This window comes from Paramormyrops kingsleyae, chromosome 17 (genome assembly GCF_048594095.1).
Source record: "Paramormyrops kingsleyae isolate MSU_618 chromosome 17, PKINGS_0.4, whole genome shotgun sequence".
In the NCBI taxonomy this organism is placed as follows: Eukaryota; Metazoa; Chordata; class Actinopteri; order Osteoglossiformes; family Mormyridae; genus Paramormyrops; species Paramormyrops kingsleyae.
The window spans coordinates 16,239,533-16,254,669 of NC_132813.1; the positions used below are offsets into that span (position 1 = coordinate 16,239,533).

Here is a 15,137-nt window from a genome sequence, read left to right on the forward strand (position 1 = left end):
TTCATATACTCAGATAGATGGGCACATATTCAGTTCACCATAAGACATTCAGACGTAAAATATGTATTTCTTGACACCTGGTACATTTGTGAACAGTTTTTAAGGTTGATAAATGTTTCTGAAACGCTATGCATAACTACGAGGAATTAAAGGAGCACAGAAATCAAAACACACCAGATATGTCCAGTTGCCACCATTACTCTGTGCAGGGAGCTGAAACGGGCAAAGGACACGGAGGATGGAGGGACCAGGGTGGGAAACGCCAGACAGAGAAAAGTTCTGGTTGATTGGCCGGTAAATTCATAATACAGAATGTCAAATGCTTATAAACCTCACTGCTGCTGTGATCTGAACGGGGTATTTTCTAAACCAGGGGTGTTGGTTAAGAAAAGCTCTTGAACCAAGTAATTTATGGCAGAACAGGGAAAGAACTAAGCTACACAGGACTCTGCCCCCCAGGACTGGAGTTTTGTCTAAACTATTCAACTTTATACAAAGTCATTTATAAAAATATAATACCAAATATTGTGGGATTCACTCAACCTGAGTACAAGTGTCAGCGTTGAACTCCTTGTATCCTCATGACTAGCGTGCTTGATCACTGCACTGCCTCCTTTCACGATGTGGCACGCATGTGTGCCCATTGCAGTGTCAGGGTATATATCGCACCCCCCTCCCCACCTCCCGCCATAGCAAATTCAACCCCACACAATATGAAACTTCTTCAGATGCCCCGCAGTAAGGCACCACCAGAAATAAAATAACATGGTCTTCTGGAATTTTTCTTCATTATTATCAATAAAAGGTTATGAATTGTATAGTTGTGATCAATGACATATACAGTGGTACCTTGGTTTGCGAGAATAATTAGTTCCGGAAACATGCTCGTAATCAAAAGCACTCGTATATCAAAGCAAATTTTCCCATTAGAAATAATGGAAACTCAGATGATTCATTCCAAAACCCAAAAATATTCATATAAAAATGATTAATACAAAATATACAGTAAAAATACATAAAACAAATTAACCTGTACTTTACCTTTGAAAAGAAGAGGGAGACGAGAGACAGGAGAAGAGGAGGGTTATTTTGTAGGACGACTTTCACTATAACTAACGGAATCACTGCTATCTGTTGGCTCACTGGAATCTTTTTCTTTTTGTGCGACTTTAACAAGGAACCTATCCAGTGACAGCCGCTTTTGCCTCCTTTTCGATTTTGCGGAAATGTGACATTACATTGTCGCTAAACGGATTCATCGCTTGCACTGCTACACCCTTATTCGGGTGGTGCTTTTCTGCTAAATTTTTACTATACAAGTAAGGCACGCTGATTGAGACCAAGCATGGGAGACGATTACCCACAATCCCGCAGCGAGAGAGAGAGAGAGAAAAGAACCATCGGCTCAGTTGTGATCACGTGATGCTCGGCAGACAAAGCGTATATATAATACTCGTATTGTGAGACCTCGCTCATTTATGAAGTTAAAATTTATTTAAAAATTTTGCTCGTCTTGCAAAACACTCGCAAACCAAGTTACTCCACTATAGGCTCACTTGAGGTCTTTGTCTCTCAGTAAATTAAGACTTTCAAAAGTGCAAAAGGGTGTAACGTTCAGCCAGAAGATGATTCTCCCGATGAGTGTGATGCAAACGCAGGTTGCTGACAGGATGGATGATGTTTAAATGCATTTGGTCGAGTTCGGGTACCACAGCCACGTCAGAGCGAGGCAGCCTCCTCAAGTTTGGGCTTCAGACTGTATGGAAGTCCAAGCTGATAAGATTTATTTTTTTTAGTGGCATCTCTGTAGTGCCCCTGCAGGTCAGCTGTGGTACTGTGGAAGCCCCATTGAGGTCCTCAGCCACTCGAGGAAGGGTGCCCTCTGCTGGCCTTCACACCCTTGTGCCGTTGGCCCAGGCCGGAAAGGTGTCCAGTTGGAACATAGCCTTGCCCCAGGTGTTGATGGCCAGCGTGATGCAGAAGAGGCCAATGATGTTCATGACCACGCCCACCTTGGCCTGAAAGACGGAGCTTCCTGTTACCCTGTTAGTTCCAGGAGTCCCACACCACATCCTTTTACACATTCTTGATTACATTACAGGTTAGTCCTGCTTATTTCTACAGCTTGTTAACATTGCTGTTATAGAATCAGGCAGATTTACCTATTTCCTTATTTCAAGCATTCTACATCAAGGGCTGTCCTGGGCCAGAGAACACTGGGTACAAGGTCTCATCTTTAATATGTGTGTGCATGTGGGATGGTCACTTACCATGTCTGATACCTTGAGGTAGCCATAGGAGAAGACGATGGCATTAGGGGGTGTGGCCACAGGTAGCATGAAGGCGAATGAGGCGCTGAGAGTGCAAGGTACCATGACATAGAGTGGGTTCACTCCTATGGACTGAGACTGTAACACACAGACAGTCGGGTGACTCCTAACGACTGAGACTGTAACACACACATAGCCGGGTGACTCCTAACGACTGAGATTGTAACACATATAGCCAGGTGACTCCTAACGACTAAGACTGTGACACACAGACGAGTGACTCCCAACGACTGAGGTTGTCTCAGACATACACATCAGCAAACTTATTTTAGCACAGTTTCAATGTGTTTTCAAATTAATTTTGCAAGTATTATTTCCTGATTAGGGATTTTAATGTTACATGGCTGTTTCGAGTCGTGTTTGCTGAGAGACTTCTCACTACATTACTGACATGTAAACTCTGAGCTCTGAAGATCTGGGCTCTGAAGGTCTGTCAATGATCACACAGCGTTTTGTACGCAATACCCAGTTTTCAAACCTGCTGTATCTAAAGACATCATTTAGCTAGCTAAGCATACATCTACATTTTATGGACAATGATTGTGTTAAAACGCCTATACTAAGATCATCACATGATCATGGAGTTGTGGTGTAATTCCAGGCCTCCAGGCCACTTCCCTCTCTCTTGCTGGGCTGTTGAAAAGATTCATAAGTGTGACTCCCAGTTTAAACCAGAATAGCAAATGGACATGCCGCCCCGGGGGCTTGGACCTCCACACATTCATGCATTCATTCATAGATTAAAAAAAGAAATTTCTATACACATGTACAAAAAGACGGCCATTTTGTAACTAAAAATTCCCTCCCGTGAGAGTATCCAAGCGCTCCGCTCCTCCAATTTGTATTTCGATCACTGAGTCTCTCTCTCTATTTCGTTTCTCTCATGCTTGATGTGTAACAAAGGTGTCACACCAACTGCTGTGCTGAAATTAATCCCCCCCCCCTTCTGAATGGTTGTGCCCTGGCACACTGAAATGGCTGTCGGCGGTGCCATCTGAGCCCCTCTCTTCCTGGCACCGTGGGGGAGGGCCTCTGCACCATTCAGCCCTGCGGGGCTGCATAATTTGGCCAGTGCAGAATGTGGCTTCGGGCCAGTGGGAACTGGGTGCAGTTCTGACCCCCCCCCCCCACCTTTCTGTTCTAGACGTAGCTTGGGGTGGATGGATGTCTCACTCTGGTACTGATCTGCTGTAGATCAAGAGGTCTGCATGCTGAGCTGCTCTTGAATGGTTGTGTTGTTTCTCCTGGCTACGATCCTGTCCCAACTTCATTCCACTGGGAAACACTGAGGCCGGTCTATTGCTGGGATGCTGCTCCACACAGCATCATCTGACAGGCGCTGATGTTAGCCCAAAAGCCGGCCGTGGGGCTACTTTTACTGTAACCGGTAAAGTTTTATGTTTAAATCTATGAAGATGCACAGATTTTTGTTAACAAATCCTACTCTGAATCGATAATAAATATAAAGTGGAACCCAACAGGATTTTTAACATGATAGCTCTCATGGAGCATGAAAGATATCGTTAAAAAATGGCCCCTGTCGTCATGGTGGTTCTCCAGGTCGCTCCGGGTCTTTAACGCCGCCATCCACCTGCTTCCCTGTCAAAATAAGAGACCTCGTCCACATGCTGCCATACAGTCTGACCGTACCATGGAGGCCAGGATGGGCAGGAAGAGGGTCGCCGTGGCTACGTTGCTGGTGCACTCAGTGAAGATGGCCACTAGGAGGCAGAGCACAGTGGCAATTGCCCAGGGGGGGATGCTGTGCAGAGGCGTCATCTGGCTGCCCATCCACTTAGACAGACCTGAGACCTGGAGAAAGTCCAAGCCAGCTCTGTCAACATAGGGACACACACACACAGGTCTTCCTATCTAAATGGGGACCGTCCATTCATTTCTATGGAAAAAACCCTAATCTCAGTCACGACACCCTTAACCTCTACCCATCCCTAACCTTAACCATAAGCAACCAACCCAAATACAAGACTTTTTCTTTTTTTGATTGCATTCACAGATGTTTATATAACTGAGGTTATCCAAATGGGGACCTCAAAAGATGTCCTCAAAAGTAGGGAAATTTCAGGTTTTACTACACTTTGGGGACAGTTTGGTCCTCAAATGTGATCTATGCAAACCCACAGACACACGCGCCCCTCAACCACCTCGCTCCCCCTGGCCAAGGCGAAGCCACCACCGAGCAGAAGAACGATGTTCCAGGGCAACTTCTTCTGGACGATGTTCCAGGTGAGCAGTGCTGGACAGGGGGGGCTGGGGGGCGAAGACTCTGCAAAGCAACACGGCAATTTGACAGGTCTGTGTGCAGAGGGAATAGCAGGTCTGGGGTCAGCAAATGGCAGAGCGGGAACTCACCAGCTGGAAGGCCGCCCCCGTAGCAGAACCGTGGAGCCTTGGAGGGGAGGATGAAGAGGAGAACGGCGATGAAGACCGCCACCGTTGCATCAGTCACGTACCTGGTGCATTAGGGCAGTGGTCACTGCACACTGTCTGATATGCAAAATAATCTCTGCAGTCAGACTCCCAGGAGGAACATCTCATTTGCAAAAAATGTGAACCTGAGTTTAAGTCCCACATCATGGAGGTAAACGGGGAACATGGACAGTGGCTGTTGTTTTATTATTAATCTAAAATAATTTTAGGAACATACAGAAAATGGATGGATGGAGATACGGGGGGATAGTTTCAGGGAATTTGAACCAACAAACTTCAGCTTACGAATCTGGGTCTTGAATCATTCCCCTTCCTTCTGCTCTACATACTGCCCGTGGTTTGATTGTTATAACTCTGGCCGGGTGACACTCACTCCGCCTTGGCGTTAAAGAGGTGTGTGGCCCAGCCAGCCGTGAAGCCCGGGTCCCGGGTGAACCACAGCGCCACCAGGAGGCCGAACAGCACCAGGACACTCAGCTCCCCGAAGCACATGGGACCAAGCTTACGGAGCTCCTCGCGGATCACCCTGTAGGCCGCGATCTCCCTCTGCGACTTCTCCATCCCGCAGCCCCACGTCTTCCTGAAGCTGCATCACAGGTGAAGAGAAGGTAGAGAAGACAGGTAGATGGAGGCAGGTCATGCAATCAGTAAGTTTTCCATGTGCCAATATGTCCAGATAAAAAAAAAAAAAACTACACCTTGATGTATTAATAAGATCCTTCTGCTGGCTGTGGTACTGTACCCGAACTCGATCCTTCTTTTGTTGGTTTTTGTCAACATCTTTTATTCATCCCAGTGGTCACTGTGACTATCATTCATTCAATCATCATACCCGCCAACCACAGTTGGACAGAAGGACAGATACATTTACACATTTTTCTTTGGCTGCTACGAAGTTTGGAAAATGAAGTTTCCAATATAAGCAGGTACCCAGAAATCTTTGCCAGTGGGTTATTTACTTTTATGCTTGTTTTTCCTGTGTAAATAATGTCTGATTCTGTGTGTGAGTAGTTTTCATCTGGTTTTATGTGCAAATAATGTTGTCTGGTTATGTGTGTGAGCAGCTCTGTCTCGGGATCTCTGTGTGAGCAGCTCTGTCTCGGGATCTCTGTGTGAGCAGCTCTGTCTCGGGTTCTCTGTGTGAGCAGCTCTGTATCGGGTTCTCTGTGTGAGAAGGTCTGTTTCGGGATCTCTGTGTGAGCAGTTCTGTTTCGGTTCTCCGTGTGAGCAGCTCTGTCTCAGGTTCTCTGTGTGAGCAGTTCTGTTTCGGTTCTCCGTGTGAGCAGCTCTGTATTGGGTTCTCCGTGTGAGTAGCTCTGTCTCAGGTTCTCCGTGTGAGTAGGTCTGTTTCGGGTTCTCTGTGTGAGCAGCTCTGTTTCGGGTTCTCTATGTAAGCAGCGCTGTCTCTGGATCTCTGTGTGAGCAGCTCTGTCTCGGGTTCTCCGTATGAGCAGCGCTGTATCGGGTTTTCAGGATGAGCAATGCCATGGCTCATTCTGCTTTATTTTTCCCTCACAGCTAGCATATGAAATGCAAACCTACTTGAAGCCCATGAAGACGATCTGCAGCCAGAGCAGGGCGAGGACCAGCATGAGGACCATGTTGGGGAAGGCAAAGCCAAACCATGAGGCAAAGTTGATCACATCCCCATTGTCAGGAAAGAGCCTTGGAGAGACAGAGGACAAGTGGGTGGACTCAAGATCCCTTCAGTGACACCAACCAGTGATACACACTGATGCACTCACTGGTTCATCTGGCCTTTGAGGACCAGGTTGGGGCCTGTCCCAGTGAGAGTAGCGGTGCCCCCAATGCTGGCAGCGTAGCACACAGACAGGGTCATCCCCTTACACATCTGCTTCCACTCCATAGCCTCCTGAGGGGCACCTGTGCAGAGACAAACACGGTATTCAGAGTCAAACACGGTATTCAGAGACAAACACGGTATTCAGAGACAAACACGGTATTCAGAGACAAACACGGTATTCAGAGACAAACACGGTATTCAGAGTCAAACACGGTATTCAGAGACAAACACGGTATTCAGAGTCAAACACGGTATTCAGAGTCAAACACGGTATTCAGAGACAAACACGGTATTCAGAGTCAAACACGGTATTCAGAGACAAACACGGTATTCAGAGACAAACACGGTATTCAGAGACAAACACGGTATTCAGAGTCAAACACGGTATTCAGAGACAAACACGGTATTCAGAGACAAACACGGTATTCAGAGACAAACACGGTATTCAGAGTCAAACACGGTATTCAGAGACAAACACGGTATTCAGAGACAAACACGGTATTCAGAGACAAACACGGTATTCAGAGACAAACACGGTATTCAGAGACAAACACAGTATTCAGAGTCAAACAGCATTCAGCAGCTTTCCTTCATAAGAAAGCATTTCTTTTACCAGACTACTGGTTTTATTCTCCCAAGCTCTTATGATCGAGTTGATCATTCTTTTTTTTTTAATCTCAAGCTCAGTTCCTTAACTTAAAGATCAACCAGCTGCCCAGTGGTCTGAGAAATGGGAGGAACATAATGCATTTATCCATTTTTTGGAGATGTCGCCTCTGGGAAACACTGAAGGCTTTATCTCTGAGGGCCTCCTTTTCCGGGTCTCCTGTACAGTGTTTCTGCCTAGCAGCAGTCTCCCCCCGCAGAGTGACGGCTGTCTCTCAGGCCTCCTCACCGTGTCCCCCCGCCTGCTTGCTGTTCGGTTCTGGGGGATGGTCCCTCTCATCTCTGCTCATGATCTGCAGTGTCTCTGCCTCACCATGGTTGAGCTGCTCCAGCACGGCCTGGACGATGGGCACCATCATGGCGGTGGTGGCCGTGTTGCTGATCCACATGGACAGGAAGGCCGTCACGGTCATGAAGCCCATCATCAGCCTGGGTTTGATGGGACAGATGTGAGCTACCGGTGGGTACAGGCGACCTCTGTGCCAGAGACACAAGCAAGCTGGGCTCTGCTGCAGTTTTGTCGCATTCAAACATTTACAGGAAGGCTTATATACAGGTAGCTACATGTTTAGGTTCAGCTAGTCCGTGCTACAGGAACTAAGCTCTATGACAGATTGGTGATTGGTGAATCTGGCACAATCATCTACAAGTGATACACAATATCCCATATGTGGACCATCTCGGGGGTGGGGGGTCACTCACAGTGCTGGACGCACCCCCATGATGAGCAGCACCCGCAGGGCAATGCGCTTGTGCAGGTTCCAGTGCTCCACGGCCACGGCCACCATCAGCCCCCCCACAAATAGCATGTTGGTGTCCTTCAGGTACTGCATGCACACCTGAGGGGGCACGTGAGCGAGTAGGTGCAGTGATGTCGCTTCCTGGATGCGATACACTGATCGTGATTTCTGCTTTTCCCCATACACTGCAAACAATTCCATGTTCTCCATGTTTCATGTTCATATCCATTCATATTCTATACCCACCTGTCCTATGCAGGGCTGCGAGGGTCCAAAGCCTATCTGGGAAGCTACAGGTGCGAGGCAGGTAACACTCACTATACACACCTACAGACAATCTGGTAACTGCGATTCATCTCAGAATGTTTTAGACTGCGGGGATCAAGCTAGAGAAGATGAAGAATCCCCCATGACAACCCTCAAGTCCCAGACAGGGCAGCCCGGGTGCTTGTCCGGCCCTGGGTGAGATTCTGCAGAGTATCTGCCTGTGACTAGCTGGCTGGTGTCTGTTTCACAAGAAAAGCAGAGAAATATTAAAACTAGGGTAAATCACTGTAATGTGGAATGCAACCATGGTCGTTTTTCTGATCCTTTTCACTCGTTCCTTTGCGCCCCCTAATCAAACGGCACCCTAGACGATCGCCTGGATGAGTGATGCCTACAGGGTGGGTGGGCCCAGGTCCTGGAGGTGTGAGACGACAGCGCTAACCACTGCGCCACCATGCCCCCCCCCCCTTTCATATCAGCTTTGTTTAAACATAAAAATCATAATTGGGCGCCTTGCTGAGTACTACAACACTGTGATGGTAACAATATTTGCTCTGAAACATTTTTCTCTGCTGTCATCCCCATTGCGTAGAGCTGTAGGATACTGTAATGAGACTGTTGCTGTGAAGTGCCGAGGATCCATGTTTCCACAGTTACCGTTGCCGTGGCGATGCCATGCAGCAGGGGCCTACCTTCTTGGACTCCATGATACCCAGCAAGGGGAACAGCAGCGCAGGCAGCAAGGCGGTGACGGCCAGCGGCAAGGCCTCAGTGCACCAGAAGACAGTCATCAGCGCAATCACATAACCGCATGCTGCCTCCTGCAGGGCGACATCAGAATGGCATATTCCCTAACAATACCAGCAGGGGGAGCAGCAGTTAAAAAACTAGCCCCGAAGACACAGGTTCAGGCCACAAATGTGATGATTTTGGTCATCAAAAAACATGAGATGAACGCAAGTACCAGCGAGCACCACCTAAGACTTTAAGATCCTCCTTCATTTTCACAACAGCAGAGCCACTCCCTGGACTTGAGTTGCCAAATTTTTCATCACGTCTTGTTCCTTAATCATAATACTAAAATCTCCATATACAGTATAGGCTAATAATAAAATCACAGCTTCTCACAAAGTCAGTGGCAGGTCAGTGATGTCATATCCTCAACGGAGGCTTCAGACTGACCTTAATATGAGTCTCTGTTCCTCCCTTAGGAAAGAGCAAGTGAACAAAAACATCTGACTGTGTTATGACAGTAGCGCAATGATCACAACGTAAGTGTCTATCACTGGGTACTCAGACGAAGTTATCCTTCACCAGTCGCGCGGTGGCTGGTGTTTGTTCAGGGCTATGCCAAGCTATGATCGCCGAACGTCAGATGCAATTCCTGTGACATAATGAGGAGATTATACGTCTGGTGCAGGGTAATAATAAGCTATGGGGTGAATGAAAGCGCATGCGCTTCACCTGCTGTGCTCCCCTGTAGATCTTGCGTAGATGTCGCGAACCAGGTGAGGGCAACAGGAACGAGTCATTTCAAATGTTCGGCTTCTACTGGCTGTGCATTTCGGATAAGCAGAGCGAGCAGTGTTACGGGGACCTAAGGGACCACATTCTTAGAACATACTTTGCTCGCAGCCCCTGTTTCAATCACAAGCAGCACGGAAGTTTAAAATGCACCTACTGTAAAGTCACCTGCGTGTGAACGGTATTATATAGGAGAAAAGAAAATACCTTCAGATCCGCCCCCAGGATTAGCAATGTAATTTTATATGTTTTTATTAAACTTATATAGATCGAACTCGGAATTTGTGCTTTTGATCATCCCTGTTTTCAAACACCTAATGTAAGTATGACACCTATAAAAACACTCATTTAATATCCCTCTGCTTATTTTAACTTGGATGACTTTCGAGTTCTACTGCGAATATTAACTTCCCATTGATTCTGATAAGTGATTTTAGAAAATCATATCACCCTTTGATTATGTGAAACTCAAAACCTCTTGTTTAAATGCTTGGACACTGTATGAAATGACTAACCACACTTCCTAACGAAAAATTAAAATTCCGCAACTTTTATCTTCATTATTGTGACGAAAGGCATATACGTACCTTCGTCCTAATTAGAAGGGGCAGAGGGAGCAGGAGGAGCGGCGCGCAGAAGAGAATCCCCACGCTCCTTCGGCTCCAGAGCGCTTTCAGCAGCCGTGCCATCTTTTGTTACGGTGGAGAGGAGGAGAGAAAGCTCAGTACTTCTCCGCAATCTTTCACGTTGTTGAATGAGTGTGAGAGCGAAAGAATGTGATGGGGAGGGGGCCGGAGTAATTCATACCAAGCAGTGATACGCGCGGAACTCCCCGTTCGTGCTCGGGGCCGCGGCGCCCTTGCATGCGTTAAAATATGACCCTCCCCGCTGCAACTTTTAACAAAGTTTCGAAGATTATCCAAAGTCGGATTTTATATGTGGGTGGTATATCACATTTTCTTATATTGTCTGTGTTAATCTTTCATCTGTATCTCGTTGTCCTTTATATCATTTATTCATTATTTGAACACTGTACATCAACTCACTTTATTATCAATTCACACGTGAAACGGAATTGCGTTTCTAAGGAGCAGTATGGGCCCACAGCCTGAACACAGCCGCGAAAGAAACGCTGAACAATAAATACTGAGGAGGAATTAATTTAAAAATACGTAATGAAATCCAAGATTATGGAAGGTTTTTGATAGGTTATGACTACCGCATTATATTTACATATCAACATCTTATTCATGCTTTGAATTTTATGGGTACGGTTGCACCTGAACTGCAAGACGATTTGAAGAATCACATGGCCAGTCCCTGTACAAACTGCTAAATGTAATAAAGGGCCTAAACCAATTATACAAACCGAATAACAAACTACCATCGCATTTTCTAATGTAATAATAAGGTAATTGAACTTCAATTACTGTTTCATTACTGTTCAGATTTGTTTATTTTTTTCTTGTCCGAATTTACCTGAACATGGTAGATAGATTGGGACAGTGTTCATCAAAATAGGGACACCCTTTAAAATGAGAAGCTGTGTAATAATGTAGAATTTGTATTTTTTTTCCAGAAAATGGTACAGGTTTGTAGGCAGAAGATGGGGAGAGGGCAGAAAGAGGGCAGACATAGGCCTAGGTGAAGAGGAAGACAAAGGTACAGGCAATGGAGTGAGGGGAGAATGAGAGGTGCAATAAATGAATGTGGGGAAACGGTGGAGGCTGGCTGGGAACCAAAAACTTCATCTTTTAGCTAAGGGCAGGGGTGGCAAACCTGTTCCATGGAGGGCCAGTGCGGGTTTTTGGGGTGACCTTTCAATCAGCCAATAACTAAGCAGTGGTTCTCAACTCCCTTCCTGGGGATCTACTGTTATTGGCTGATTAAGAGGTCATCCCAAAAACCCGCCCCCACAGTGGCTCTCCATGGATCTGGTTCGCCACCCCTAAGAGAGGACATAGTGCGTTCCAAAGTCCACCCTTCAAAGAAGAGCAGTGTGCTGTACAGGGCTGTCGACATGCTTGTGGTAGGAAGCCATTTTTATCCAAATCGTCTGAGAGAGAATTAACTGTGATGTTGAAACTGCTATCACAGAGAGTTTCCCCCTGACCAAACAAATCAACAGCACACTCAGGTATGTTCGTAGCTACTTACATGCCATTGAATAAGTTCTCTTTGTTAGATGAAGCTCAGAATGGATGAAGTGTTGGAATGCATGTACAGTACAGACACAGAAAGAGATACACACATGAGTTCAAGTTCAGTTTGTACTTCCCTGCATTTTCATATTTAAGACTTGTAGTAAAATCTTTAAACAGCATCACAGTAATTGGACAAATATTTTTAGGCAGGGGCTTCATTAGGCCTATATTAGTGGGAAATGTTTTCAGCCTCCCCCCCTCCCAAATAAATGTGCATTTATTGGCTTAAGTCTTTAATAGTTTGCCATCAGCCCCCCTTTCATCTCATAAGTACGCCCCTGTTTTAGGTACATTTTAAGCATTTTACCAGAATGTGTCCCATTTTTGCTGAATTCACCCCTACGTGTTTTTCACATTTTGACATAAGTATATTTCACATATTTCACGCAAATATATTTCTCAACTAGGTGCATCATGTATGACACCCACCGAGATTAACTGCAAGTGCTCTACCGGAAATAAATGCAAATTAATAAACGCACGTAGTTCAGGAATCAGATAATTAGCTGTAATCATGGTTAAAAGGTTTTCTTCTATGAAGTTTCCCCGATCACCCACAGTCTGAAAGAATTTCTGACGCATTCTTGCTTCTGTTGCCCGCCAATACGTAAAACTGTAACAAGCACGACCTTTAATTATAACATATCAGACGGGTAGCGGCAGCCTCCTGCGTGTTTGTTACTTCTAAACGCGGGGCTTCCATGCATATTCGCTCCGTCACTGATTTTCTGGCTCAAGTCATTAATTGTTTCTGAATGGAAACAAGTGCTTTTCATACTTATTCAAGAGGCTTACTGATTAATCCTTTTCTTTATCTGAAACAATTTAACGTCTGTGAATAATAATAATTGATATATGTTGAAAACACCTAGACAATTAAAACCACTCCGAAATACGCTTGAGGCTCAGTAGTTCGCACTGTATCTCCCCTCCAGGGTTGAAGGTTCGAATCCATAAATTGTCCGAAGGGTTAGCGTGTGTGTACCACCGATGGATGAAGGCAGTGGACCTCTATAGGACAAATACGAAAGTAATCGTTCTGATGGCGCCATCTAGTGGATACTTATCTATCTATGGTTTTGACAGGCATGAACCTACAAAGCGGTGACGTCTCTTGTATTGGCGTCTGCTGTTGTGCTATTCATATAGAATCAGTCATATTATTCAGCCTGTTAATTGTTCCGTATTTTGATATTTATCTGTTTGGATTACAAATCATTTTAGCTGGCGCGTGTGAGACGCCAGGTTACAGCTGGCCTTTTCAATACATTCACGAAATGTGTAAAAATAGTGGTGGTGAAATAGACCGAGATATACACTCGCCTAAAGGATTATTAGGAACACCTGTTCAATTTCTCATTAATGCAATTATCTAATCAACCAATCACATGGCAGTTGTTTCAATGCATTTAGGGGTGTGGTCCTGGTCAAGACAATCTCCTGAACTCCAAACTGAATGTCAGAATGGGAAAGAAAGGTGATTTAAGCAATTTTGAGCGTGGCATGGTTGTTGGTGCCAGACGGGCCGGTCTGAGTATTTCACAATCTGCTCAGTTACTGGGATTTTCACGCACAACCATTTCTAGGGTTTACAAAGAATGGTGTGCAAAGGGAAAAACATCCAGTATGCGGCAGTCCTGTGGGCGAAAATGCCTTGTTGATGCTAGAGGTCAGAGGAGAAGAGGCCGACTGATTCAAGCTGATAGAAGAGCAACTTTGACTGAAATAACCACTCGTTACAACCGAGGTACAGGTATGCAGCAAAGCATTTGTGAAGCCACAACACGCACAACCTTGAGGCGGATGGGCTACAACAGCAGAAGACCCCACCGGGTACCACTCATCTCCACTACAAATAGGAAAAAGAGGCTACAATTTGCACGAGCTCACCAAAATTGGACAGTTGAAGACTGGAAAAATGTTGCCTGGTCTGATGAGTCTCCATTTCTGTTGAGACATTCAAATGGTAGAGTCAGAATTTGGCGTAAACAGAATGAGAACATGGATCCATCATGCCTTGTTACCACTGTGCAGGCTGGTGGTGGTGGTGGTGTAATGGTGTGGGGGATATTTTCTTGGCACACTTTAGGCCCCTTAGTGCCAATTGGGCATTGTTTAAATGCCACGGCCTACCTGAGCATTGTTTCTGACCATGTCCATCCCTTTATGACCACCATGTACCCATCCTCTGATAGCTACTTCCAGCAGGATAATGCACCATGTCACAAAGCTCGAATCATTTCAAATTGGTTTCTTGAACATGACAATGAGTTCACTGTACTACAATGGCCCCCACAGTCACCAGATCTCAACCCTATAGAGCATCTTTGGGATGTGGTGGAACGGGAGCTTCGTGCCCTGGATGTGCATCCCACAAATCTCCATCAACTGCAAGATGCTATCCTATCAATATGGGCCAACATTTCTAAAGAATGCTTTCAGCACCTTGTTGAATCAATGCCACGTAGAATTAAGGCAGTTCTGAAGGCGAAAGGGGGTCAAACACCGTATTAGTATGGTGTTCCTAATAATCCTTTAGGTGAGTGTATAAGCCTAACTACGGCACTTTTTGTCAATATGTTAAAACAACATTGAATCATGTTCGACCTTACACCTGTTGGGGAACATTTTATGACCTTTAAAGAATCAATACACAATTTATTTTTAATCGACTTCATATAGCCTATTTTGTTTGTAAATAACAATAGTAAATTAGCCTATAGGCCTATTATGGCAAGAATTGGCTGATGCTAATGTTCTACGCTTTGAAGTAAACACGATCTATCCAACAGTAGTCTATTAAGAAACCGAAATTTATTTGCCATGAATTGAGCAATTGTATCTGACCCAAACTTCCTTAAAACCGGTTTGTACAATACAACCCCTCCACACATAAATGCAAGAAGGAGTTAGGAATATGCCAAATATCATTATAGATCAACATTAATTACGTCCCATAGAAGAAGTTGATACAATTTATGAGATACCAATGGATTTTGACTGTGGAGAACTGGAGATGAGAGAGTGCGCTTGAGAAACATAAGGGGAATCAATCTAAATATAAAATTATTGGTCAGAAATTATTGGTCACATTTCTGAATAATAAAGACATAGGGCTTCGAGTAATAATTAAATATTTATGTAACCCTGGCCG

General features: G+C 45.2%; 1 protein-coding gene and 1 long non-coding RNA gene across 2 annotated transcripts in view; one reads left to right on the forward strand and one right to left on the reverse strand.

Moving 5' to 3' along the window:
* LOC111847145 (Na(+)/citrate cotransporter-like) overlaps positions 1-15,137 on the reverse strand; it is an 18,342-nt gene continuing 3,205 nt past the window's right edge. Inside the window, exons 2-13 of the mRNA XM_023818070.2 lie at positions 10,367-10,468; positions 8,948-9,076; positions 7,951-8,087; positions 7,478-7,677; positions 6,524-6,662; positions 6,321-6,443; positions 5,152-5,364; positions 4,701-4,801; positions 4,493-4,614; positions 3,981-4,142; positions 2,271-2,408; positions 1-2,018 (exon numbers count right to left, since the gene is read on the reverse strand). Of these exons, the coding sequence (XP_023673838.2) occupies positions 1,893-2,018; positions 2,271-2,408; positions 3,981-4,142; positions 4,493-4,614; positions 4,701-4,801; positions 5,152-5,364; positions 6,321-6,443; positions 6,524-6,662; positions 7,478-7,677; positions 7,951-8,087; positions 8,948-9,076; positions 10,367-10,468 (1,692 nt within the window). The 3' untranslated portion in view covers positions 1-1,892. The remainder of the gene's footprint in view (positions 2,019-2,270; positions 2,409-3,980; positions 4,143-4,492; positions 4,615-4,700; positions 4,802-5,151; positions 5,365-6,320; positions 6,444-6,523; positions 6,663-7,477; positions 7,678-7,950; positions 8,088-8,947; positions 9,077-10,366; positions 10,469-15,137) is intronic.
* On the forward strand, positions 7,671-10,053 carry LOC140578927 (uncharacterized). Its single transcript, XR_011983204.1, has 2 exons — positions 7,671-8,450; positions 8,909-10,053. It is a non-coding gene; the product is annotated as an uncharacterized lncRNA (long non-coding RNA).